At 60.1% G+C, this 26,358-nt stretch overlaps 2 protein-coding genes across 8 annotated transcripts in view; one reads left to right on the top strand and one right to left on the bottom strand.

The window, feature by feature from the left end:
- The window catches only part of BOP1 (BOP1 ribosomal biogenesis factor), a 29,824-nt gene extending 3,491 nt beyond the window's left edge, over positions 1-26,333 (bottom strand). Inside the window, exons 1-3 of one of the 5 annotated variants that reach the window (XM_035276733.2) lie at positions 26,225-26,333; positions 23,539-23,748; positions 10,404-10,484 (exon numbers count right to left, since the gene is read on the bottom strand). In XM_035276733.2, the coding sequence (XP_035132624.1) occupies positions 10,404-10,484; positions 23,539-23,748; positions 26,225-26,299 (366 nt within the window). In that variant the 5' untranslated portion in view covers positions 26,300-26,333. Of the gene's footprint in view, positions 1-6,071; positions 6,117-6,853; positions 7,028-10,403; positions 10,485-23,538; positions 23,749-26,224 lie in introns of those variants that run through there. The other 4 variants (XM_035276734.3, XM_035276738.3, XM_035276736.3 and 1 more) reach the window with 4 other exon arrangements.
- SCX (scleraxis bHLH transcription factor) lies at positions 817-2,906 on the top strand. 3 transcript variants are annotated; one of them, XR_013527975.1, is made up of 3 exons: positions 817-1,550; positions 2,048-2,220; positions 2,505-2,642. XR_013527975.1 is itself a non-coding variant. In XM_008983012.5 (2 exons), the coding sequence occupies exons 1-2, from the start codon at positions 984-986 to the stop codon at positions 2,541-2,543; spliced, it is 606 nt and encodes a 201-aa protein (XP_008981260.1). In that variant the 5' UTR covers positions 817-983; the 3' UTR covers positions 2,544-2,906. The 3 variants fall into 3 exon arrangements, 2 of the variants coding, with proteins under 2 accessions (XP_008981260.1, XP_035132635.1); XM_008983012.5 differs by lacking the exon at positions 2,048-2,220 and having other exon boundaries at positions 2,505-2,906; XM_035276744.3 differs by lacking the exon at positions 2,505-2,642 and having other exon boundaries at positions 2,048-2,255.
- Positions 26,334-26,358: the final 25 nt, after the last annotated feature.

Raw genomic sequence — 26,358 nt, 5'->3', positions numbered from 1 at the left:
ACAGTAGCCACAGGGAGGGGCCCAGGCAAGACAGCACAGCTGGGAGCCTGCCGCCCCCCGCCATAGGAGGGACCCCTTGGGCCCTGCCTCTCCCCAGAGGGCCACCCCCAGCACCTCCCCGCACCCCTGCCTTCCCTCTCCTCCCCATGGGAAAAGGGGGCCATCCCCAAACTGGGGAATGGGGGTATGTGTATGTCTCCTGAGGGGCCTCGTGGCCCTGGAGAGGAACAGGAGAAAGGTGGGGGAGATGAGAAACAGACCCACAGGGAGAGGAGGGGTCCACATAGCACAGGAATAGGGGGCCTGGTCAGGGCCTGGCAGGAGGTACAGTCCGTGCCAAGCCTGGAGGTGCAGGTGCAGGACAGATAGGCAGGGACTGAGCTCTAGGCCCTTGAATACTCGTCTGTGCCCGCCCCCTGCACACACAGCCTGGCACAGACAGGACCTGGCGCACATGGAGTCAGACAGACAGGGTGCGGTCAGGCAACCGGGCCAGGGCGGCTGGGTTAACACGGTTGTGCCACGGGAGAAAGTGGGGTGGTGGGTCCAGCTGACCTCCTTCCCGTCTCCTGGCGAGGGGAGACACTGCAGTCTTGGGGCCCTGAGCAACTATGGCCTACAGGCCTCCCACTTCCTCCGCATCCCCAGAGACAGAATGATGCTCCAAAGACCCGCACCCCGCCCCCACAAGTGTGGCCACAGAAGGCCCAGGGACTCGACGGGCAGCTCAAGGAGCCTCCGGGCCAGGAGGGGCGGGGCGTGCACGGGGGCGGGGCCGGGCCGCCGCTATAAAGGCGCGGCTCAGGGCCCCGCTCCAGCCCGGGACGCACATGTGCGCGCGGCGCCCGGCAGCTGCCACCGCGGGGCGCACCCGAGACCCCGCGCCTTGCCTCGGCCCCGGGTGGCCCGCGAGGCCCGCGGCGGCCGCAGGAGGCGGCATGAGCAGCGTGCGACGGAGCTGACGCCGCGCCCCCGCTGGCCCCATGTCCTTCGCCACGCTGCGCCCGGCGCCGCCGGGCCGCTACCTGTACCCCGAGGTGAGCCCGCTGTCGGAGGATGAGGACCGCGGCAGCGAGAGCTCGGGCTCCGACGAGAAACCCTGTCGCGTGCACGCGGCGCGCTGCGGCCTCCAGGGCGCCCGGCGGAGGTCTGGGGGCCGGCGAGCCGGGGGCGGGGGGCCGGGGGGCCGGCCAGGCCGTGAGCCCCGGCAGCGGCATACGGCGAACGCGCGCGAGCGGGACCGCACCAACAGCGTGAACACGGCCTTCACGGCGCTGCGCACGCTGATCCCCACTGAGCCCGCCGACCGCAAGCTCTCAAAGATCGAGACACTGCGCCTGGCCTCCAGCTACATCTCGCACCTGGGCAACGTGCTGCTGGCGGGCGAGGCCTGCGGAGACGGACAGCCGTGCCACTCGGGTCCAGCCTTCTTCCACGCAGCGCGCGCGGGCAGCCCACCGCCACCGCCACCACCACCTCCTGCCCGAGACGGCGAGAACGCCCAGCCAAAACAGATCTGCACCTTCTGCCTCAGCAACCAGAGAAAGTTGGTGAGCACGGGCCGTAGGGCACCGAGGGGGCCTCCAATGCACCCGTCAGCCCACACCTGCCAGGCAGAGGAGGGGAGGCCACGCAGGCAGGGCTCCCCAACAGGGCACAGGCAGGCACACCTGTAACACAGGCCTGCCGGGGGCTGGGCCTTCTCCTTGGGCTCCTCTCCAGGAGTCCCTAGGACACCTGGCTCCCAGTGGAGTGCAGAGTCCCTCCCAGGGAGCTGCAAGAGGGGCGAGAGCTAGGGAAGGCCAGAGGGGGCCCTACCCAGTGCGGGGAGGCTGGGGAGCTGGACCAGGCCGCTGCAAGCTGCCCTATTCAGCAAGTTTAAAGGTGGAGTGAAAACAGCGGAGTTCATAAGTAAGATGCTGCTTCAAGCCCACCCTGCCTCTGGCAAGGGGCAGCAAGAGAGTTGGGACCCTGGGATCTTCACAGCCCCTGCGGCCCACCACCAGCCTAGGCCATCTTGGGCACCTGCTGTCCACCCCCTGCCCAGGCTGCACAGCAAGACGCCAGGCCCTGTAGAGCTGCCGGAGACATGGACCATGGGACATGAAGGCAGAGGCTGGCAGGAGATGTGGGGGCCGGGGAGGTGAGGGCTCCTGCAGGAGACGCTGGCCAGCTGTGATTTACAGCTCCTGCTGTGCTTGGTGGCACCGGAAAAGCAGGGTGAGCAGGGAGAAAATACGGCACGGCTTTTCCCAATCCCCATTTCCTCTCCAGACAGCACGCGCGAGCTCCTGGGGCCTGAACATCTGGGAAATTTAATTTTACAATTTCGGCTGTGCAGCAGTGTGCTCCCCTCCCCAAAACGCTTGGGGGAAGCTGGGGAGAGCTGGGGAGGAGGTGCCTCAGCGCTGGCCACCTGAGACTGCACCCAGCAGGGAGGCCAGAGCGGCGCAGACTGGCACTGGGCTGTGCCGGGCCCTGACACCCCTCCCTCCCCTCTGCAGAGCAAGGACCGCGACAGAAAGACAGCGATTCGAAGTTAGGAGGTGGTCGGCAGCAGCCAGGAGGCAGACGCTACTGGGGGAGGTGGACGCCCTGGGTGACCACAGACAGCCCCACCTTGGACCTGAGCTGGGCAAGGTCCGCCATGAGCACGTCCCCAAGGCCAACCCGGCCCTGGCTGCGAGCAGGGCCGAAGGACAGACGGACGTACAGACAGGCACCGGCAGTGGGACTCTGTGCTGGCCCCAGCACCTGCCCAGGCCCACTGGAACTTTCTGCGCTGGCTTCGGGCCTGGGTTTTCTTCTGGCCACTGTGTGTGGGCATCTTGTGTTTTTGATATGATAATATAAAGTCTGAAAATTTTTGTATAATTAAAAACAAAACAGTATCTTCCAAATATGGAGACCAACTGTCCTCTTGAAAGTTTCAGAATGCACCCCCAGCCCGAGCCTCCATTCCCACCCCTGGTGGTCCCATCCTCCTTGGGCCAAGCATCCGCAGCTCCCTGGGAAGCCCTCACTTTCCAGGGTTCAGGGCCATCCCTCCCTGGGCTGAGGCGGTGAGGACAAGCTTAGCTCACCCACGGAGGCCTCTATCGGAAAGCTGTGGGGTGGGGAACGAGGGAGCCCTGCCAGGGGAGAGGGTGGGGGAGGAGCTGTGTGGCAGAAGGTGGAAGAATGAGGGAGGACAGGGCCCCTGCCACAGGACAGGGACGGGGGCAGCAGCCGGGCAGGGGTGCCCCACTCTGGGGCCTGCCAGGCACCCAGGGGACAGGAGAGTGAGGAGGGTGCCACATCTGGCCTCCTCGGAGTGCCAAGGAGTGGCCACAAGGATTGGAGCAAGCTGTGCTGCCCAGCAGAGGGGGCGGGTGCCCTGCCTCCACGAGCCTGGACTGGAGGGACGGACGTCTTCTCCGTCTGCACCAGGGCCACTTGGACCCTGGAAGCACTGCCCACATGGGAAGGAGGACCCCCTGGCCACCCTCCTCTCACCACCGGGCACCACCCAGCCGGCTCCCTGAAGACCCCGCCCACCACAGGAGGTGGGTTTAGCCCCCACAGCGGTCTACACACAGCTGGCCAGTCATTAAAACCCTGCAGGTGACAATTACCATTTAGTGGTGTGAGCTCAGCGGGCATAAAGAGAAGAAAGGCGGGCAGTGCCCCCCCAACCCTGCCGGGCCACAACCTGACTTCCGGCTGGGTGGACAACGGCTGACAGTGCCAGATGCGGGCGTTGGGGCAGCGGCCAGCCCCAGTTCCCTCCTCAGCACAGGCACGGATGCGCCCCTGGAGGGAAGACCAGGTGCTGTGGCCCACGTGGGCATCGGTGCAGGGCTGGGCCAGGACTGCCCCTCCTCTGCAAAGACAGGCTCCAGGGAACCACGGAGCAGGAAGCAGTGGTGTAATTTTGGAGGAAATTCTCAAAGCCAGAGCCATTAAGGGCTAGAGGGGGGCTGTGTCCAATCTGATAGAAATATAACAGGATAAAAAGTCACAACGGCAGGTTTCGTTCAGAGAGAAACCCAACCCCAAATTTCCTTTCCCTAATCCTGCAGGAGCCTACAGCTGGCCAGAGGGAGGGGAGGAGAGGACAAGCTCAGTCATTGCCGAAGCCCCCGCCCGCCGGGAAGCCAGGCCCCGGGGGACATGGGGGTGCAGCTAGGGGCTGAGGCACCCCCTCCCTCCCCTTCTTGGGTGCTCTCCTCACAACCCCACCCACCACCCTCCCAAGTGCTAAGGCGCCAGTGAGAAGTGGATTGGGTGGACCCAGGAACAAGGCCAGGCCAGGCACTCTACACAGCACCCGAAGGCCCAAGGCCCCTACGCCGGCCCTTCCTCCATGGGCACTGGGTGTAGTTCCGTAGGGAGGGTCTGTGGCCCACCTGCCCTTCACCTCCAGGCCCCCCATTTCCAGATCTGGGCCTGCTGGGGGTTGCAAACCTCCACATGAACCCCCACTTCAATGGCCAGTCAGTGTCAGGGACAAATCTGAGGAGCGGGCACTTGGAAGATACTGAGTCCCCCAGGGCAGGGACACCAGAGGCTGCTGGCCTGAGCAGGCAGGTGCAGGACCTTGGTGGCCGGCACCAATGGGCACCCCATGGCCAGAGCCCAGTGCCGGAGGGGATGCCAGCCTTGAGCTCAGAGCGGGAACACCGGAGGGCAGACTGGAGCAGGTGGGAAGGTACCGGCTGAGCTGGGGGGTCTGGGCAAGGTCAAGAGGGACTGCAAGGGAAAGGGAGGTCAGAGTCCCCAGTATTGGGGCCAGAATTTGGGGTGTCTAATGAGGCCAGAAGAAAGGGCATTGACCCAGAGGACTCGGAGCTGAAAGGATCCCCAGGGCCCCCACTGGTTGGGGTGCAGCACTCACAGCCAAGCCCTCTGCTGCAGGCCTGACTCCGACCGTGGCTGCAGCTTGGCCAGCCTCAGGCCTGGGCAGCCAGCCCAGCCGCTCCCTGAGCTGCACCGGTAGCAGCAGCCGAGGGCCTGGCCCGCCAGCCAGCAAGAGGGGAGGGGTGGGGGAGGAACACTCCGTCACCCTCTACTGCTCCAGAAATTCAAACCAGACCGGGGGTGGCGTGGGCTGACCCCAGGCCTGTGGCAGCCCACCAGAATCCCCTCTCGGCCGCCGGGCAGAGGAGTGGCAGGTGCTCCCTGCCCACCACAGCCCCTGGCTCCCTTCCCGGTGTGCTGGCCTCACCTCCACAGAGACCCAGGGCTCCCTCTGCCTGTGCCCCACAGAGGCAGCTGGGACGGAAGGGGGCCCAGCCTGTACCCTGGGCCAGCAGCCGCCCCTGTGAGCCGAGCTAGGCTGGAAATGCTCTGCTGGGCCTCAGCTGTCAGCTCCTGTCCCCGGCCTGGGGAACGAGCTGCTGGCGGCACACATGATTCATCACCGGCTGCCTGCGCCCACCACCAGCCGCCCCGCCCTGCACAGCACCTGCGGGCGCCAGGAAACACATGTGACCCCTCTGGGTCAGGCCCCGCACGAGACCCGGGCCAGCCGGGGGCACACACAGACCCAGCGTCAGTGCTCTCCTGGGGGCTGCCCAGCCCCAAGGACAGGCCCCCAGCCCAGACTGCACCGGACACAGGCCACAACTGGCTGATGTGTCGGCTGGGATTTTTCCGCTCTCAAGGAGCCCCCTTCCTTCCCCCTCCCCAAAGTGGCTGCAGCTGTCAGGACCACAGATTGGAACTGCAGGTATGGGGCTGGCCCGCTGCCCGCCTCCTCCCGTGTCTGTCTGCGAGAGAGGAAGCCGGCCCACCTCTGGAATCCTTCACTCTCTCCTCGTTCCGCCTCTCCCACCTGTCCCCGGGGAGCGTGGGGTCAGCCGCCCTCGCTCCGTCTCTCTCTTCCCCAGCCCCTCTCCGATTACAATGCGGGTAGTGTTCAGCGTTCTCGCCGCTCCCCTGCACGCAACACCCGCCTGTCTCGGAGCGCCACACAGCCTTCCTGTCCGACGTGAGGCCTCCTCCTCCTCCACCTCCACCTCCTTCTCCTCCTCTTCCTCAGGGCTTTATCTGTCAAAGTATTCAGGGCAAGGCCAGGGCAGGAGGCTCACCTGCTGCATCTCACCCGACTGAAGGATCCAGTGGGTTGCTGGGCCCTGGAGCCCGGGCCAGAGGGGAGAAAGAAAGCCAGGTCCTGTTTGGCCTCCTCCCCAAAGTCCAAACCAGTTGAGCAGACCCCAGCCCAAGGTGGGGGCCCAGACAGGAGGAGCCACCAGCCCAGACACCCTCACCTCCAGCTCTGCTCATGTCTATGCGTCTGCCCTTCCAGAGGCTATGCGCCCAGAGCTCAGCCTCCTCCCTGCACCTCCACAGCTGGGAGGGCAGCACATCAGCCCCTTGGGGTCTGCAGGCTGGAGAGAGGGCACTACTGGCCCAGAGGTTCCTATAGACCCTGGCCTGCCTCAGTCTCTGGTGGGGCTGGCCCAGGGACAATGGCTGTCTGACCCCTGCAGAGTACCCCAATGCCTGGCGGCTCATAAGCAGGGCCTCTCAGAAACTCCTGCAGGATGCTGGGAGTGGGGCACAGGCTTGGGGCACGGCACCCCACACCTAGTGCCCACCCCTTCTCAGCCTGCTCTGAGCCCCTTCAGTGCAGCTTCTAGGTAGGGTGGGGACAGGGCTCCAGAACCCTACACCCGACCAGCCCCCAACTCCACACACCTCCAGCATCTCAACATGGAAACTTTCCCCTCAGTCCCAAGCTCCCCACACACACGCACCTGTGACTCCCATCCCCAGCGGAACCACCCTGGCCTTGGGACACACGCCCAGACCCAGCCCTCTGCAGCCGGCCTCCCCAGAAGGCCCAGAGCCTGCAGCTGCCAGCACCCACCCAGCAGCCCTCACCAACCGCCCGACAGGCCTTGCACTCCAACAGCTTCCCCAGCTCAGCTTCACGGGCCGCTCTGCCAGCCCCAGGGCAAAGCTTCTGCTCAAGAGCCCTGTGGAGCATGCCCACCCCCCTACCCGGGTTTCTGCTGCCAAGGAGCCTGGCCCCGAGTGGCACAGCAGGCCCGGGCCTCCACCACCCTTGCAGCACACAAGCAGGAGGCCACGCCCACCTGTCAGCCACTGCCCGGCCTGGCTTCATCTGAGAGAGAGCCCAAGGTGCCCCCATGAGGGCCCTGGCTTCCCCCACCCCTCCTCACTGAGCCCAGGGGACTCTCCCAAACAGGAAAAGAGTGCAGCAGGCCAGGCTAGGAGGACCTCTCTGGCCAAGGGGCAGCAGCAGTCATGCCACACACACCCACCCACAGCCAGGCCAGCAGGGTGCATCCGTGCCCCTCCTCAGTGGGAAGGGACCAGACCCGAGGGCCAGCCCCAGCCCAGCCAGCAGCCCCCTCCGAGGGAGGCATACAGGCGGCCTCAGGGGTGGATGGCCGCCAGGGAGATCAGGGCGGTCTGCAGGCCCGGGCGCCCTCCACAAGCAGCGTGAGGAGGGCCCGTTTGCTTGCCGGGAAACCTGAGCTGAGGCCGCGCTGCCAGCAGCGACGCAAGCCTGAGTGCGCGCAGGGCCAGGAAGAAGGGGCGGGGGCGGCCCAGAGGAGTGGGAGGCCGCCAGCGCTGAAGGCAGCTGCCGGTTCAGTAGCTAGGAGAGGCCATTAACGGCGCTTGGCGCGAGAGCAGAGGGGACCAGGGCTCTGGATGCAGGCAGGCCAGGCTGCATCCCTGCGGGAACCCGACTCAGCCCAGGCAGGGGCAGGGGCACCGGGGAGCCACCAGGGCTACACCCCAACCCCAGCCTTCAGAGCCCCAGGGGGCCTTGCAAGGGATGGCCCCAGCCCAGTACCCCGGGGCACAGGAAAGGGATAGCAGAGGGCAGCTCCTCCGGCCAGAGTTCACAGCCACCCTGACCCCTGGCCTGCAGCACTTTCCCGACAAACACTGCCGCAGGCTGCTGGGCAGGCAGGGGAGGGTGGGTGGCTGCATCCTCCACCTGACAGCTGCCCAGCCTCAGTTTCTCCCACACGCTCAAATCAAATCAGAGTGGCTGCTTCTGCAAAGGCTGAGCAGCCCCCTCGCCCCGCCCCTCCGCCCCGGCCCACCTCCCCGGGGGTCCCCGCAGCTGGATGAGATCACGTCTGTGAAGCTCCAGGCGCGGTGGGAGAGGGGTGAGGTGGCCATGCGGGGGCGGGGCAGCTTGAGGCTCAGCCGGCTCCTGGGGACCCCCCACTGCCGGCGGCAGGACCCCAGCCAGGCCCAGCGCCTCCTCCTGGGGCTCCGCCCGCCTCCCTCTGCCTGCTGGCTGCTGCCTGCACATCTGGGGGAAGGGAACAAGGAGCCATGAGGGGCTGCTCAGGTCTTCCAAAGTCAGCGTCTGGCAGTGGGTCCCTGACACAGTGACAGACCCAGAAGCTCCAGTGTCATCCCAGTCCAGGCCTGGGTCCAGACCCAGGAAGGGCAGGGAAGTGGCCAAGAAGTCGAGGCAAGTGGGCAGGGGGTGGCGAGGAGGAACTCCCACCAGCAGGAGCTCAGCCTGGCCTTCTCAGCAACACAGCCACCGCCACCCTTAATCCTCAGCCGAGATGGCCACTCGCAGGATCCATACCCCAGCAGCACCCTCCCTGCCCTGCTGCCAGCCCTGGAGGGCCCTGACAGTGAGGTCGGTCCAGGGACCTCTCCCAGCCACCTCTGCTCAGTGCCAAGGAAGACCAGAGCCACCTTCAAGGACACGGGGCTGCCCAACAGGCCCTGCTCTCCACTCCACTGTCTCATCAGAGCACGCAGGGTCAGCATCTCCTACCTCCCAAGCCTCCTCCCTGCCCACCGTGGCCCCACGTCACTCCCCTAGGGCCACCCCACTCTGCTCCAAGGGAATGGAGGCCCAGGCAGATTCGGACTTCTCTGGAAGGGAGGCATCTGTACTGGCCTGGCCAGCTCCTGAAAGCTGAGCTCTGCCGCCCCCTCGAGCCGCTGGCATCCTGGCTCCCTTGCTGTCACTCAGACCAGCATATGGGATAGTCATCACGGGAGGAAGCAGCCCCCACAGCCCTGGCCAGCTTCCTCCCGGCACGACAGGGGGCTGCCCACCCGGCAGGCAGCAGTGGCACAGCACAGGCCCCGGCAAGGCACCCCCGGGCAGCAGGGGCCGCAGGCCCTGCTGAGGCCCCTCCCCCGGCCTCTGCACTCCATTTACAATCATCATCGATTTCTCCAAATACCAAATATAAAAAAGTAGCCGACAGGATGTGGCTGCCGACAGCCAGAGCCCCTGGGAGGGGGAGGGGAGACAGGCAGGGAGCGCACGGCGCGGCCCCCCCTCTCTGAGTGAGCCCGCTGCTCCGGCCAGGAAACCAATTTATTTTGTTTTGTCTCTGTTCTCTGAATGCGCAGCAGAGACCGGATCGGGCGGGCAGCCAAGACTCCTGCAGCCAAGAGAGCCGAAGGATGGGGGAGGAACCTGGGGGGGGGAACGCGTGTCTCCCCAAGGTCCCCGGGGACAGCCCCTGACAGGCAGGCGGGAAGAGCTCCTTCGGGAAGACCCTACGCCAAAGCCTCCTTCCCCTGCAGCCCCCCAGGGCCCGAATGGGGCTCCACCTCACACCCAGGAGCTCCACTGGGACCACAGCCCTGTCTGGGGTCAGGCCACACTGAGGAGGGTACAGGCAGGCAGTGCCTCTGAGCCCAGAGCTCCTCAGAGCATCCAGCCCCTCCCAAATGAGGGCGGCCCCCACGAAGCCAAATCTGCTCCTGGACACAGCCCGTCCCAGCCTCTCCACGCCAGTGCAGCCAGCCCAGCAGCAAACTCCTAACAAGAAACAGCCAGCCTCCTGCCCCTCCTGAGAGATGCTCCCGGGACTCAGAGGCCCGAAGGCAATAGCCCCAGCCCATGTCAGTCACCATGGGGGGTGGGGGGAACTCCAGGGGAAGGGAAGAGCCGCTGCTGCCCAGAACACTGGGAGGTGGCCCAGCCCTGTCCTGCCAGAGGCCAACCTGTGGCCCACCCCACAGCAGGCACGACCGGGGTGCCACCGATGCCCATCGCCCGACCCAGACCATGCATGCTGCCCCCAGGGAGCCCACAGCCATGCTGCAGATGCCACAGGAGCCCCGGGGCCTGTCCACAGGCCAGGACCGACATGGGGCATGGAGCCATACCCAGCTCCTTCCCTTTCGCAGGTGATGGTGACCACAAACACTGGAGGCATGTGTCCCAGACCCCAAAATTGCTCTTCCAGATAGGGAGCAGGACCCCGAGCCAGGACGCCCACTCAGGCCTCGGCAGTCTCACTGCCGCCAAGACGCCTCTGCCCCTGCCAATGCGGCCCACCTGCGGGCAGGCCCCAGCACCCCCAGGGCAACCCTGGCCCCGAGGCCCCACACCTGCTGGACTATAATGGAAGCTGCCCCACCGTGCCAGTGGGAAAGAAGCCCCAGCCCACCTCCTCATCAGAGCTGTCCTCGGCATACTCATCTGCAGTCTGGACATTAGCCATCTCCATCCTGGGGCGATCGGTGTCAGCCTGCAGAGAGAGGGGGAGAGTGGTTACCTCAGGGAATAGAAGGTATCCTTTGACCTTGGGGAGACCCCAGACCCAAGCACCCCATCACCCCCAAGTCTCTGAGCAGCTCCAGTCTGGCCCAGGCCACAGCACAAGGCCAAGAACATCCAGCTCAAAGGGAGCCTCTGGGGGCTGTGGCTGGCACCTGGCACCACAGGTCCTGCCCACAGCCCTGTCCTCTGCAAGGCTGGGCTGCAGCCTCCCCAGACCTCTGTCCCTGGGCCGACACTGGTGTCAGGCTGGATACAGGGCCACTGGGGCAGTCAAGAGCAAAGTCCCCAGCTGAGAACTAAGACCACCCCCCACCCCCCACCCACCACCCCATATACCCATCCATATCAAAGCTGCAGGATCCCTCCCAAAGGGACCTGCCTGGGACCAGGGGCAACATGGTGGGGGCAGGAGCAGACGCAGGCATCACAGCAGCATCACCAGGTACAATGCTCTTGAAGGGGTCAGGGCACACATTGTCCCGGGAGCCACATCCAGCCCGGTCCAGCCAGCAGAGGGCCCAAACACTCAGAATGCCTGCAGCCCCCAGCATTCTCCCACTCCCCGTGTCCACAGCCCAGGCCAACCCCATCCCACCAGGTCACAGAGTGGGCGCCACTGAGAATTCACATCCCAACCTGGAAAACAGATTCTGCCCTCGACTGGGGAGGTGAGGATGGCTCCAACCAGATCGGGTTTACTGGCGGAACCAGGACTGATGGGGAAAACAGGCGCACCTCTCACCCTTGGGGGCAGTAAAGTGCTCGGGCGCAGGAACCCCAGAGTGAGGGCGGGCGTGCCCCACCCCCGCCCGAGCCCCTCTTCCCTCCTGCCCAGGCAGGAGCCAAAGGCCTGTGGAGCCAAGCTCCTCCTCTGCCTGTTTTTCCCTTCAATACAAAGAGAGATGGGAGACTAAGTTTTTTTCCAGGCCAGGAACAAGGAAGGATTCAGTTTCCACATCTCCCACCACTGCTGACAGTGGCCTGGGGCACCCAGTGACACTGACCTCTTGCCCCTGCCCAGGGCACACAAGCCCCCACAGCTACAGCAGACACGCCAACCCTGGCCCCAAGCCCCAGACCTGCACGAGGGCAGTTCCACGCCCAGCTGTGGTCAGCCACCCCCACCCAGCCTCTGCTACACGGATCTCCACAGGGGACCGGGCTGAAGCACCCTCGGAGTCTCAGCCTCAGTGCTGCTCGTGGGCCAGTCCCAGGGTCCTGGCAGTTGACGACAGATTTGTACCCAGAGCTCTGTGCCCCGTGGCCCCTGTGCTAGACATGGACAGACCACAGCACAGGCAGGCCCTGGGCAAGGGACAGAGTTACCCTTCAGAGGTGCTGGGTTCCCAGGGGCACAGCATCCCCATGGGATAGCTGCAGGGCACACTGAGTCCACCAGGGGGCGGCAGCACCCAGCTGGGCCCAGAGGTGCAGGCAGGGGCGGTGCGGGCAGGGGCGTCCTCTGCTGGGAACTGCCTGACCTAGAAGGCCCCTTCAGCTTCTGAAGACAGATGCTGTGGGGCATTGGATATATATTTTTTGTTTGTTTGTTTCGGTTTGGTTTTTGCCAAGCAGTGGCTCACAGCTGTAATCCCCACTCTGCGGGAGGCCAAGACGGGTGGATCACCTGAGGTCGGGAGTTTGAGACCAACCTGACCAACATGGAGAAACCCCGCCTCTACTAAAAATACAAAATTAGCTGGGCGTGGTAGCAGGCGCCTGTAATCCTAGCCACTCAGGAGGCTGAGGCAGGAGAATTGTTTGAACCCGGGCGGCAGAGGTTGCAGTGAGCTGAGATGGAGCCACTGCACTCCAGCCTGGGCAACAAGAGCAAAACTTTGTCTCAAAAGTAAAAATTAAATTTTAAAATCAGAAGAAAAGGCCACTAACGCCCTAAAGAGGCTAGGCACAGTGCTCAAGCCTGTAATCCCAACACTTCGGGGAAACCAAGGCAGGCAGGTCAGAGTCAGGAGATTGAGACCATCCTGGCTAACAAGGTGAAACCCCGTCTCTACTAAAAATACAAAAAAAATTAGACAGGTATGGTGGTGGGCACCTGTAATCCCAGCTACTCGGTAGGCTGAAGCAGGAGAATCACTTGAACCCGGGAGGCAGAGGTTGCAGTGAGCCGAGATTGTGCCACTGCACTTCCAGCCTGGGTGACAGAGTAAGTTTCCATCTCAAAGAAAAAAAACCTCTAACGATACGGACAACAGAACACAGACCCACGCCACACTCTGGACTCCTGGGGACAGGACCCCTCCCGTGATGACCATGGCTGGAGTCTGCCCAGATCCTCCAGGACCCCAGCACCACCTGCAGGAGCCCCGGCACACCCTGACTGAGGACCTCCGCCGCCAGTGGCGTGACATGAGGGAAGGGTCCACAGGCAGGGATCCCTGAGGAGGGGCCGAGCCTGACGGAGCCCAAGAGTCATGTGAAGATGAAGGAAATGTCGAGAGAGGGCAGGCGAGTGCCACTGGGCAGCGGCAGGTGGGGCTGAAGGACCAATGGCAGGAAGCCGCTGAGGGGAAGCGCGAGGACACGGTGTCAGGACATGGCAGTGCCACTGGAGCTCAGGGAAGGCAGCTGCAGTCCCTGAACCCTGTGTGGCCTCTACCCAGCCCCAGGGCTAGAATGCCACCATGAGGACCAAAGGTAGAAACCCAGGGCGGGCTCAGCCAGCCAGAAACGGCGTCCAAGCACATGGCCCCTACTGTGTCTACAGCAGAGCCTCCCTGCCCAACATCAGGCCCGCCAGGCCGCGCCCCACTGCCACCAACCAGGCCTGTGACAAAGGCTTTGCCCTCACCTCCTGGAAGAGAAGAGAGAGCCAGGGCCTGGGTCGGTGGGAAGGAAACTCTGCCCTCGAGGCTACCTTCGCTATGGGGTCTTCGTCAGGGCTGCCGACAGGAGGGTTCTTCTGGGGAGGGACAATACTAGGGAAGCCCAGAGACCAGAGCCAGTGTCACCAGCAGGGCGCCAAGGGGGCCAAGAGAACCAGTGCTGCACCAGAGATCCCACACCTGGCACCTCGGCGTCGGCAAGGCTCCCCAAGGCCCTGGTCACATGAGCTGCAGGGTGCCCAGCAGAGAGACGGGCTGGCATCCAAGAGCTCTGTGTGGACAGCTCATCTGACAGCAATGACTCATAAACCGGTACCTAGAAAACCCACATTTTATTTTAAAGAAAGCACATCAGGCCGGGTGTGGTGGCTCACGCCTATAATCCCAGCACTTCGGGAGGCCCAGGCGGGTGGATCACGAGGTCAAGAGATCGAGACCATCCTGGTCAACATGGTGAAACTCCGTCTCTACTAAAAATACAAAAAATTAGCTGGGCATGGTGGTACGTGCCTGTAATCCCAGCTATTCAGGAGGCTGGGGCAGGAGAATTGCCTGAACCCAAGGGGTGGAGGTTGTGGTGAGCCGAGATCGCACCATTGCACTCCAGCCTGGGTAACAAGAGCGAAACTCCATCTCAAAAAAAAGAAAGCACATCAGCAGGAACTGAAAAGCCCAGGGAAAATACAAGCCAAAAAATTTCGGTTTTTTTCTCAGGGAAAAGGAAGGTAACTCGGAGGAGCCCAAGAATGGCAGGGTCATTCCCAGGGATGAAGGACAACCCTGCATGAGCCACTGGCCATGTGTGCCACCACCACAGACTCCATGACCACCACAGCCCTGACCATAAGACCCCCACGACCACCACTGGCCAAGACCACCATGGGTCACAACCACCACAGGCCACGACCGCCATGGGCCTCAAGACCACCACAGGCCACGACCACCATGGGCCTCAAGACCACCAATGGCCAGGTGCCCAGCCACCTTAGGACTACCACAGACCAGAGACCATAGTACAGCATTGTGACTTGGTGCCCCACTGCACACAGCTGGGTAGAGAGGAGCCCGAAGACTCCAGTCTGCCGGGCCTGGTTTAGATGAGACCCTGGCAGTGGAACGATTTCTGAGGAGCCTTGGGGGAAGAGTATTTGGCAAGGGTAAGGGTGACTATGGCCATTTTAAAACGCAGCCACAAATCTTTAATTTTTGTCACATCAAGAGGTGGAGCCTGTCCCCCCGCCCCAAATCTGGGTGGGCTTACGGCTGCTTTACCCAGCCACGGGAGGCAGCCCACATTGACAGCACGGGATTGTGGGCTGAGCTCATGAGAGCTGTGTAGCTCTGCCCGGTGCAGGAGATAGTGTCAGTGCAGCCCTGAACCCTGGGAGGGAGAACAGCTGAACGGGGGTGCCCTTCATGAACATAGCCATCAGGGACCATTTGGATGCAGAAGAGGCCCAGCTGTGCTCACCTGAGATCCTCACCCAAGTCGCAGAGCACGGGATGTGAGCTGAGTGTCACCCCTCCTGGAGTGGGATGTAGCAGAAGCCTGAGACTCCCCTACCCCTCAGCGTGACACTGTACTAGGGGTGACTGACCCTACTGCTTTCAGCCTGAACTCTGACCCTTCAGATCCAGAATGCTATAAAATGTCTGATGCTGCAAAGTGCCAGGGCGGGGGCGCAGAGCAGCTGCCTGACTCCCCCATGGGGGCCAAGAAACTCGGAGCGGGCGGTCTGTAACAGAACCCAAAGCACGGGCATGGGCGGAGGCAAGAGGGGAACTCGCCACCAGCCCTGGCCCCTGGTCCCATCCCCAGCTCTGTGGTCCACACCCAGACAAGTTCGCCCGAGGTGGGTCCCACTAACCAACGGGTGAGAATCTGGGCAACCCCTTCCCAGACCCCACAGAGAGCAGCTCCAGACCACGCTCCACCAGACAGCAACAGCGCCCAGACCCCAGAACCACAGCAACACGGCAGCCCGGGCCAGGTTTCCCAGGGCTGCGGCAACGCACCCTGTGGCTGCCATTCCCAGAGCTATGCAGAGACCCTGACCGGGTCCCCTGCCCAACCGTCTGAACTCTCAGCACGGGCAGCACTCCCTTAAGTCATCTGGGAAGGCCATGCGCAGTGGCTCGCACCTGTCATCCTGGCACTTTGGGAGGCCGAGGTAGGCGGATCAGTTGAGGTCAGGAGTTCGAGACCAGCCTGGCCAACACGGCAAAAGCCCATCTCTACTAAAAATACAAAAAAATTAGCTGGGCGTGGTGGCACACACCTGTAATCCCAGCAGGAGGCTGAGGCAGAAGAATTGCTTGAATCCAGGAGGTGGAGACTGCAGTGAGCCATGATGAGACTATATTGCACTCCGGCCTGGGCGACAGACAGACTCGTCTCAAAATCACTGAATTCTAGGTCTTTTCTTGTTTGTTTTTTTTCTTTCAAGATGGAGTCTCACTCTGTCACCCAGGCTGGAGTGCAGTGGAGTGATTTCGACTCGCTGCAGCCTCCGCCTCCCAGGCTCAAGCGATTCACACGGGGTTTCACCACGTTGGCCAGGCTGGTGTCAAACTCCTCAAGCGATCCGCCCGCCTCTGCCTCCCAAAGTGCTGGGATTCCGGGTTTGGGTCACGATACCAACGTTTCTCGCATTCTTGACTGTGGTAAGCAGATTAAACTGATAAAACAGAAACTTTTGCACAAAAGAATAAAAAGAAAAAACTCACATAAATAAAAAGACAAAGTAGGCCGGACACGGAGGCTCACTCCCCCAGCACTTCGGGAGGCCCAGGTGGGTGGACTGCCTGAGCTCAGAAGTTTGGGACCAACCCAGGCAACAACGGTGAAACCCTTTCTCTACTAAAAAAACACAAAAACTTAGCCGGGCGTGGTGCCGCACGCCTGTAATCCAAGCTACTTGGAAGGCTGAGGCAAGAGAATTGGTCATACCTGGGAGGCGGAGGTTGCAGTGAGCCAAGATCGCACCACTGCACTCCAGCACAGGCAAAAGAGTGAGCCTCTGTCTCAAAATATTTATATATATATATATAAACAAATAAAAACAAAGCCAAACAAAATTAGGGAAAAAAATGAATCTAAATGAGCACAGAAGGGAAAAAAATGGCCGAAAGCCCACAGATCCACTCAACACCAGCAGTAAACAGAAGGCACTGCCACCAGGGGTCGCTCCCGTGAGCCCGAGGCCCAGGGCACACACTGCTGGGGAGGGCGCTGGGAGCACAGGGCAGGCCAGCAGGAGGCAGGTTCCTCGCCGACCTGGTCTGTGGAGAGCCGGGAGCACCAGTGTCAAAAGCACTGCAGGGCAGGGGGCACACAGCCCAGGGCACCCCTCCAGTGGGGCAGCTTGCAGACACGATCAACAGCTAGAAGGGCAGAGGCTGAAGAGGGTTCAGGGAGTGGGAACCAGGCCAGGAAACAGAACTCTTCTTGGGTCATCTAGGTGGCACAGAATGCCACTAAGAGGCAGGCCGGGCCGGGCGCAGTGGCTCACGCCTGTAATCCCAGCACTTTGGGAGGCAGAGGCAGGCGGATCACGAGGTCAAGAGATTAAGACCATCCTGGCCAACATGGTGAAACCCTGTCTCTACTAGAAATACAAAAATCAGCTGGGTGTGGTGGTACGTGCCTGTAATTCCAGCTACTCGGGAGGCTGAGACAGGAGAACCACCCAGGAGGCGGAGGTTGCAGTGAGCCAAGATCATTGCACTCCAGCCTGGTGACAAGAGTGAGACTCCGTCTCAAAAAAAAAAAAAAAAGGCCAGGTACGGGGGCTCATGCCTGTAATCCCAGCACTCTGGGAGGCCGAGGCAGGCGGGTCAGGAGTTCGAGACCAACCTGACCAACATGGAGAAACCCCCTCTACTAAAAATACAAAAAATTAGTTGGGTGTGCTGGCACACACTTGTACTCCCAGCTACTCGGGAGGCTGAGGCAGGAGAATCACTTGAACCACAGAAGCAGAGGTTGTGGTGAGCCAAGATGGCACCACTGCACTCCAGCCTGAATGACAGCAAAACTCTGTCTCAAAAAAAAAAAAAAAAAAGGCAGGACTGCCAGGCTCAAGGCAGGGAGGCTGGGGATGGGGCAGGCGCCAGGGAAAGATGGCGCCAGGGGATGAGGCGGGCCCAGCAAGCTTGGGCCAGAGCAGGTGGCCCGGGAAAGAGCAGTCACTGCAGCAGGGATGCAAAGGGTGGGGAAGGAATGCCGGTCCCCCAACCACAACAAACACAAATAAACCCACTGGGCCCGAGCAAGCTACTAGCAACAGCTGCAGGCCCCACAGCGGACAAGCCCAGATACCCAGGGAGGGAAGGGGCGGCACAGCACCCACCCCATCTTCTCAGGCCCCGTCCCTGTCCTCATCCCCAGACACAGAGCACCCGCTTCCCCTTCACTCCTGAGCTCCTCATGCCAGCAGTCAGGGGAGGAGCTGGGACGGGCACAGGCCCTGCTCCCGAGTGCACGGACGATCCCACCACAGGGGAAAGACGGAAGGGCTTCCCAGACTGGGACCACAGGCGCACACCGCCACGCCCAGCTCTTTTTTTTTAATTTTCAGTAAAAATGGGTCTCTCTCTATATGGCACAGGCTGGTTTTGAACTTCTAGGCTCCAGTGATACACCTGCCTCAGCCTCCCAAAGTGCTGCGATTACACAGCCACTGTGCCTGGCCTATGGCTCATTCTTCCTATTTTTCATTTTTTCAGTTAAGCCCAGCTGTGTGAGCCCCATCCTTAATAAAAGGAAAACACCATGAAACGAGGAGAAGATGAAGGAGCAACAGCATGAGGGGAACCGACGGCGGGAAGGCAGCTCAGGGGCAGCCGCAGGAGCCCAGAGCAGCACCGCTTCCTGCGAAGCACCTCACAATTAAGTGTACTGGAGGCTGGGCAAGGAGGCTCACCCTGTCATCCCAGCACTTTGGGAGGCTGAGGTGGGCAATCACCTGAGGTCAGGAGTTTGAGACCAGCACGGCCATCTCTACTAAAAACACAAACATTAGCTCTGGGCATGGTGACAGGTGCCTGTAGTCCCAGCTACTCAGGAAGCTGAGACAGGAGAATCGCTTGAACCCAGGAGGCAGAGGTTGCAGTGAGCCGAGATCACCAAGATCACTGCACTCCAGCCTGGGTGACAGAGCAAGACTCCATCTCAAAAAACAAACAAACAACATTAGCTGGGCATGGTGGCATGGGCCTGTAATTCCAGCTACTCAGGAGGCTGAGGCAGGAGAATCACCTGAACCCGGGAGGTGGAGGTTGCAGTGAGCCTAGACTGTGTCACTGTGCTCCGGCCTGGGAAACAAAGTGAGACTCCATCTCAAAATACAAAAAAAAAAAAAGAAAAGAAAAGAAAAAGAACTAGCCAGGCACGGTGGTAGGCACCAGTAGTCCCAGCTACTCAGGGGCTGAGGTTGGACAATCCCTTGGGCCCAGGAGGTTCAGGTTTTGGTGAGCCAAGATCACACCACTGCACTCTGGCCTGAGTGACAGAGGCCCTGTCTTAAAGAGAAAAAAAGCATTTGCCCTTTGACCCAGAAATTTTGTTGGAATTTGTCCCAAGAACCATGTGCACATGTGAGAAACAGCGCAACGCTGTTGTCACATGAACCGTAAGAGCAACTGCCCACTGCTGGAGCTGGTGAGACCGAGCCGCCAGCCACTCTGCGGGCACCAAGCACTGCGCACCAGAGCCAAGGCCTCGCTCACAGAACCGTCCTGAGACAGCGCACGCTGCCCTTTCTGTTCAGAAACTCTGTGCACATACACAAACTTGGATGTGTCTAGAACACCCTGGAAAGAGACTTCAGCATTGCAAACAGTAGTTGCCTGGATGCAGGGACAGGAGCCAAAAGGGAAAGGGAGACTCGTTCCCTGGCACGCCCCTCAGGGGCACCTGGACATCCTCAAGTGCCCACAATGCCACGTGCACCTTTGCCTATTCAATAAATGCCATCTAATTTCCACACAGCCCTTAAAAAGAAAGCAGTGTTGGGACAGGCACGGTGGTTCACGCCTGCGATCCCAGCACTTTGGGAGGCTGAGGCAGGCGGATCACTAGGTCAACAGATCGAGACCATCCTGGCCAACATGGTGAAACCCCGGCTCCACTAAAAATACAAAAATTAGACAGACATGGTGGTGCATGCCTGTAGTCCCAGCTACTTGGGAAGCTGAGGCAGGATAATCACTTCAACCCGGGAGGCAGAGGTTACAGTGAGCCGGTATCATGCCATTACACTCTAGCCTGGTGACAGAGCGAGACTCTATCTCAATTAAAATAAAGAGAGCAGGGTTGTGACCATGAGGGCAGAAAACCAGAGGGAAGCCTGTGGCCGGGCACCACAGCCAGGTGCATGCCCACCCTTGGTGCACCCAGACAGGAGGTCTCAGCAGGTCTCCACAGGGGCTGCCAGCAGCTGACTCCCAGCAGTCACCCAGCTCCCCACCGCAAGGCCCTCCCACTGTGGGGTGCTCAGCAAGGTACCCTTGGCCTGTCTAGGTTGACCTGGGGTACACACTTGGTATCACATTTATGGACGAGGCTCTGAAGGTGAGCCATCAGCCACATCGCTGCCAGGATGGCAGAGACAAAAGCCCCAGCTCCCCGCCCATGTCGGTCGTACAGCCACCTTCATCATAGCATACACTGGGCCAGGTATATCCACCAAGGGCTGAGTGGCCTGGGGAGTGAGGACCTCGCCTGGCCTGACTTTGTGTGTCCCCGATGTGTCCAGGACAAGACACACGTATACTGCCTGACGCCCATCCCCTTCCTGCCACTGTTCCAGCGGGATGTGACTCTGCGGCTGGGTTGTCTTTCAGACGCATGAGGCAGAGGCCACAGGGACCATGTCTTGCGAACTAATGTGGAGGAAACAGTGACAGGAGGGAGTTGGGGGAGAGACAGGAGCACGCAGCAGAAGAGAAATTAGCTTAGGCCCGTGAACTGTCTGCAAGACCACACAAGAGGCTGCGGCCAGGATCACAGAATCCTGAGTGTGCCTACTGCAGAGCAAAGGACACTTAAGCAGCAGCACAGGAGAAGCTGCTATGTCACTGTTGTGTGAATTCCCAGAACCGACGGGCACTGATTCTAGAAGCCGCTCAACGGAAGGGTTCTTGGGTTGGGGACCCACAACGAGTGGCAGGAACAATGGAGGCAGAATCCCCCAGATGGCTGTGGCAGATGAGGGAGGCCCAACCCCACAGACCCGTGACATGAGTGGCGTGTTGCAGTTACAGGCATAAGGAGCCCTGGACTGCCTTCAGGACAGAGAAACAGGCCTAACCTGAGGCCACCAACTGGGCATGACAGGGCCATCTTGGTGGCACCCTGGGAGGCCTTACGTGGTCACGCTCACACAGGAAGCAGTGCCCGGGGCTGCACAATGGGAAAGGACTCCCCCTGCCACGAGGCTGCAGATGGATGGAGGCAGGAGGGAGTGGCCTCAGCAGGCTGAGGTGCTTGGGTGGCTTCTGATGAGTGGGTGGGAAAAGGGGTTACATGGGAGGGCTTCCCACTAAGGAAGTGAAAGCGCCCCCACCTCAACAATTCACTCTCCTGACCTGGAATAATTTAAACCCAGCAATGAGAATCACACTTGAGAACTGAAAATGCTCCAACAGGACCCGAGTGTCCCTCAGCAAAAGCACGGGACATGCAGGCAGACGCAGAGGCGCCACGGCGGGGGCCGTGGGAAACACTGAGGACCACCCCCGCCCCCCCATCACCCCCTTTCCCCCAGCCATGCAGCCTCAGGCCCTCCTGGATGAGGAAGCACAGAGACTGCGGTGCTTTGGAAATGCCCTGCATGGGGCAGCCAGTCACACTGTCAGAGAAACCTGAGTGGGGCCCCGGGCAGGCGAGCACAGGCTCAGCAGTGCAGAGGACCTGGAGCTCCAGGCCAGGAGGTGAGCGGTGGGAAGACGGCACCTCACCCAGACCCCGCAGGACACCTCTGCTGCCTTCCATGTACTTGCATATGTTTTGTTTTCTTTTTTCTTTTTTTTTTTTTTTTTGAGACAGTCTCACTCTGTCACCAGGCTGGAGTGCAGTGGCACAATCTTAACTCAATGCAATCTCTGCCTCCTGGGTTCAAGCGATTCTCTTGCCTCAGTCTCCCAAGTAGCTGGGCTTACAGGTGCGCGCCACCACACCCAGCTAATTTTTGTATTTTTTTTTAGTAGAGACAGGGTTTCACCATGTTGACCAGGATGGTCTCAATCTCCTGACCTCGTGATCCGCCTGACTTGGCCTCCCAAAGTGCTGGGATTATAGGCGTGAGCCACCACACCCAGCCTTGCATCCGTTATTATGTGAAAAAAATTTTTTTTCCATTTTTGAGACAGTCTCACTGTGTCTTCCAGGCTGGAGTGCAGTGGTGCAATCTCAGCTAACTGCAACCTCTGCCTCCGGGGCTCAAATGCCGCAGCCTCCCGAGTACCTGAGATTACAAGCATGCGCCACCACACCAGCTAATTTTTGCATTTTTGGTAGAGATGTGGTTTCACCATGTTAGCCAGGCTGGTCTTGAACTCCCGACCTCAGGTGATCTGCCCACTTTGGCCTCCCAAAGTGCTAGGATTACAGGCGTGAGCCACCGCGCCCAGCAGAAAGAATTTAATAGTAAGAAAATTATTAACATGTAAATCCTTAATTTTAAAAAGGGACAGAAGACCCAGAAAGATGCCTATGAGACCACTAACTATGCTCACTATTAGGAGTGAGGGCCCCGAGTGGGAGCTTCCACCCTACTGAACAGTGCTGACGCTGTATCTACATTATTTTTCAGGATATTATATCTTACCGGTTTTTTTGAAACAGAGTCTTGCTCTGTCGCCCAGACTGGAGTACAGTGGGTCTATCATAGCTCACTGCAGCCTGGATTCCTGGGCTTAGGTGATCCTCCTACTTAGGCGTCTCGAGCTGCTGGGATTACAGGCATGAGCCACTGTGCCTGGCCTGGTACTGTTTAATTCTAAAAACTTAACAAGAAAGGGTAACATAGCTGTCCATGATCTCACAAACCATTGTCGACACAGCACATCATTTTCTCTCTGCATAGACCAGTGTTATAATGAAAGCCTGAATTAAATGTGATTTCAAATCTTCTCTTCCCAGTAAACAAGCCAATCCGACACAGCGAACACAGACTGAACGAGACACGGCTCCCGGGTTTCTATCCCAGGGGCCTCTGCACTAGCCAGGCCCTAACTTCCAGGCTGCTGAAACTACTGGAGGAGCAAATCCTTACAAACCATTTCCAGAATAGTTTTCATTTTTTTTTTTTTTTGAGATTGAGTTTCACTCAGTCTGGGCTGGGGTGGTGGCTCACGCCTGTAATCCCAGCACTTCGGGAGGCCAAGGCAGGCGGATCATCTGAGGTCAGCAGTTCAAGACCAGTCCGGCCAACATGGCAAAATCCCCATCTCTACTAAACATACAAACAAAAAATTAGCTTGGCGTGGTGGGTGCCTGTAATCCCAGCTGCTCGGGAGGCTGAGGCAGGAGAACTGTTCAAACCCAGGAGGTGGAGGTTGCAGTGAGCCAAGATCACTCTATTGCACTCCAGCCTGTGCAACAAAGCAAGACCCAATCTCAAAAAAAAAAAAAAAAGGAAAAGAATAACGCTGTGCTTTAGTTAAATTATGCTTTTTCCATGTTGTTCTCAATAAGAGTGGGTGCACCCTCTCCTCACCATAGCTGCAACAGGTACAATGTCCAACCCTCTCCCCATGGGCTGTTCAGGCCCCTGACGCCCTGTGGGGTCAGGCCTGGCTGGGGCCCCCATGCCGCCTGCTTGAGCCCTGCCCACACTGCGCAGCTCACTCCTTGGCTGGGTCCTGCCACTCGATCCCAGGCAGTGGAATCCACACCTCGTGGAAACCCAGCCTGTCACAGGGAGCGTCACTCGTGCAGCATCTGAGGGGAAGGGCCTGGGCATGTGGATTCTCGGAGTTCCCGAGAATGGCACACAACTGGGGATGGAACCAGCGTCCTAGAGCCCAAGTGTGCCCCAGGTACAGCAAAGGAGGGACATGGGCCTTGGGGTTCCGAAGGATAGTGGAGAAAGCAGTGCAGTGCAGCTCAGAAAGCCCAAGGCCACCTTCATGTGGGGGATAGCCCACAACAGTGGCTACTTGTTCACCCACCTGCACCTGCTCCTCGGTGGTCTTCTCCATCCCACCAGGGCCCTCGTCACTGCCGGCTCCATCCTTTCCCTTCTTATCGTCTTCTTCATCATCCTCACTGCTGTCACTGCCAGAATCTTCCAGACCTGAGAACATACTCTCCTCACTGTCGGAGAGGCCAGAATCGCTGCCGGCACCGTGGCTGAGAGGAGAGGCGCGGAGGAGAGGGGGCTGCAAGGGAAGAGTGGATGATGATGACCGCCCTCCAGGCAGGGGCGGCGAGCACTGCAGGGAGAGCTGCCTCACACCCTCCATGCACCGGCCAGGCAGGGGCGGCTAGCACTGCAGGGGGAGAGCTGCCTCACACCCTCCACGCACCGGCCAGGCAAGGGCGGCGAGCACTACAGGGAGAACTGCCTCACACCCCTCCACGCACCGGCCAGGCAAGGGCGGCGAACACTGCAGGGAGAACTGCCTCACACCCCTCCATGCACCGGCCAGGCAAGGGCGGCGAACACTGCAGAGAGAGCTGCCTCACACCCTCCATGCACCGGCCAGGCAAGGGTGGCGAGCACTGCAGGGAGAACTGCCTCACACCCCTCCATGCACCGGCCAGCAGCTCCGTGGCGTGGCCTCCAGGACCACGCCCCTGCAGTCACCAACTTCCACCAAAACCATCCACCCAGATTGAACCTTCCTAATCTTCTACCTCCATTGACAAGACAGCCTCCTGCCTTTGGCATCAACATTTTAATTCCTAGCACCTCATAGGGAGAGGGCTTTTCAAGGACAATCTCCCCTTCTTGGAGCTCAGCTCTCATCACAAAACCAACACTGCTCTCTACCGCCCACTGCCACTCCAGAGGCCCTGACGGGTCAGGCTGGGCTGGACTCCATTGGGTCCCTCACACAGCTTGCCTGACCACACCGCACCCTGGCATCCAAGGCCTCAGAGCCATGAGGTCACTAGCTAGAAAAGGGGCTGGAGGCTGGGAGAGAATCGAGGTCCTCAAACAGAAGGCTCCTCATGTAACCAAATTGGGACCAACAGTTGATGAGTACATTTAAAGGACCGGCTGACAAGTCATAGAGACACGTCAACCCACCCACTCCTCTCTCCGAGCAGGACCACAGCTGCCTCTGAGTAGAGCCCTGCTGACTGCGTGACCCCAGCACGCTCGGTGTGGGGTCCCTCACTGGCCTTAAAAAGTGGAACAAGAACTTAGACTCTTAGGAAGCAGCTGAAGGCCAGGCACGGTGGCTCACACCTATAATCCCAACACTTTGGGAGGCCAAGGCAAGTAGATCACCTGAGGTCAGGAGCTCAGGACCAGCCTGGCCAACCTGGTGGAAACCCCATCTCTACTAACAATACGGAAATTGGCCGGGCGCGGTGGCTCAGGCCTGTAATCCCAGCACTTTGGGAGGCCGAGGCGGGTGGATCACAAGGTTAAGAGATCGAGACCATACTGGTCAACATGGTGAAACCCCGTCTCTACTAAAAATACAAAAAATTAGCTGGGCATGATGGCACGTGCCTGTAATCCCAGCTACTCAGGAGGCTGAGGCAGGAGAATTGCCTGAACCCAGGAGGCGGAGGTTGCAGTGAGCCAAGATCGCGCCATTGCACTCCAGCCTGGGTAACAGGAGCGAAACTCCGCCTAAAAAAAAAAGAAAAAAAAAATACAAAAATTAGCTGGTGGTGGCAGGCGCCTGTATCCCAGCTACACAGGAGGCTGAGGCTGCAGTGAGCCAAGATCAAGCCACTGCACTCCAGCCTGGGCAACAGAGCGAGACTCTGTCTCAAAAAAAAGGAAAGAAAAAGGAAGCAGTTGAATGCAAAATTCTAGATTTTACTGTTTTCCTAATAGCTTACAAGTCTCACTTAAGGAAGGAACCGAATTTATCAGCTATTGTATACTGAGTTTTCACACAATGCCTCTGTCACAGAGTCATGATGCGTCTCCAGTGTTCAGTTAGCTACACAATCAGAGTAACCAGTGAAAATGGCATGCCTGATCTGGGACAAACACAACTGGCTCCTGAGGACCATTTAGCCCAAGGGTGGAAGTAGAACCTGGCTGACGCCTAGAGCTGCCTGCGGGCCTTTCAGTCGGGATGGGGAGCAGGATGAATTCGCTTCACAAAGCAATGGGGCAGTTTCAACAACCCAGTGCGGCCGAGGGGGCTGTGAGGGGCTGGCTGTCCATTTCCTCCAACACCCAATTTTACGACCCCCCCAATCAAGCCGGGGCTGAGCTGGCAGAGAACAACAGTGAATTCTGATACAGCAAATGCAGCAGATATGGGTTCTATTCAGGTTTTCTTATTCTCATGTCTAACTCGTGACCATAAAAACGAAATTAAGTAGCGTACAAATAGGTTAAGCATTTACTGGGGGGCGCAAGCCGAGCCCTTTTATTGGCAGGATGCACAAACGGAACGGCTGGAGAGTCTGCTGCAAGGGCCCGGTCCCCACTTCTCCCCGCTCCCCCGTTTCTTTGCTTACTGGACGCGGTCCTTCACCCCGCAGTCCGCTCTGCCTAGGACGCCCCCCGCAGAGGAGCTGCGGCCACGCGCAAGGCCGAGTTACGGGACACGGGCGCCCAGATGACAGCCGCAGCCGGGCCCGCCGGCCCCCGCGCGGCCACGTGCACGCCGCGTCCCGATAGGGACGCGCCCCTCCGCCCTGCATCCCTGCAGTCACCTTTGGCTCGGGCTCAGGTTCCAACGCGGGCTCCGACCGCCGCTTCCACGGCCGCACGCTGAGCGAATCCGCCATGTCCCGCCGCGCGCCGGCCGCGAGCCCAACTGCCGCTTCCGGCAGCGATAGGGCCGCGT

Source organism: Callithrix jacchus, chromosome 16 (assembly GCF_049354715.1).
Source record: "Callithrix jacchus isolate 240 chromosome 16, calJac240_pri, whole genome shotgun sequence".
Lineage (NCBI taxonomy): Eukaryota > Metazoa > Chordata > Mammalia > Primates > Cebidae > Callithrix > Callithrix jacchus.
Note: the sequence above shows the minus strand (reverse complement) of the source record. Positions and strands in the feature narration are given on the sequence as shown.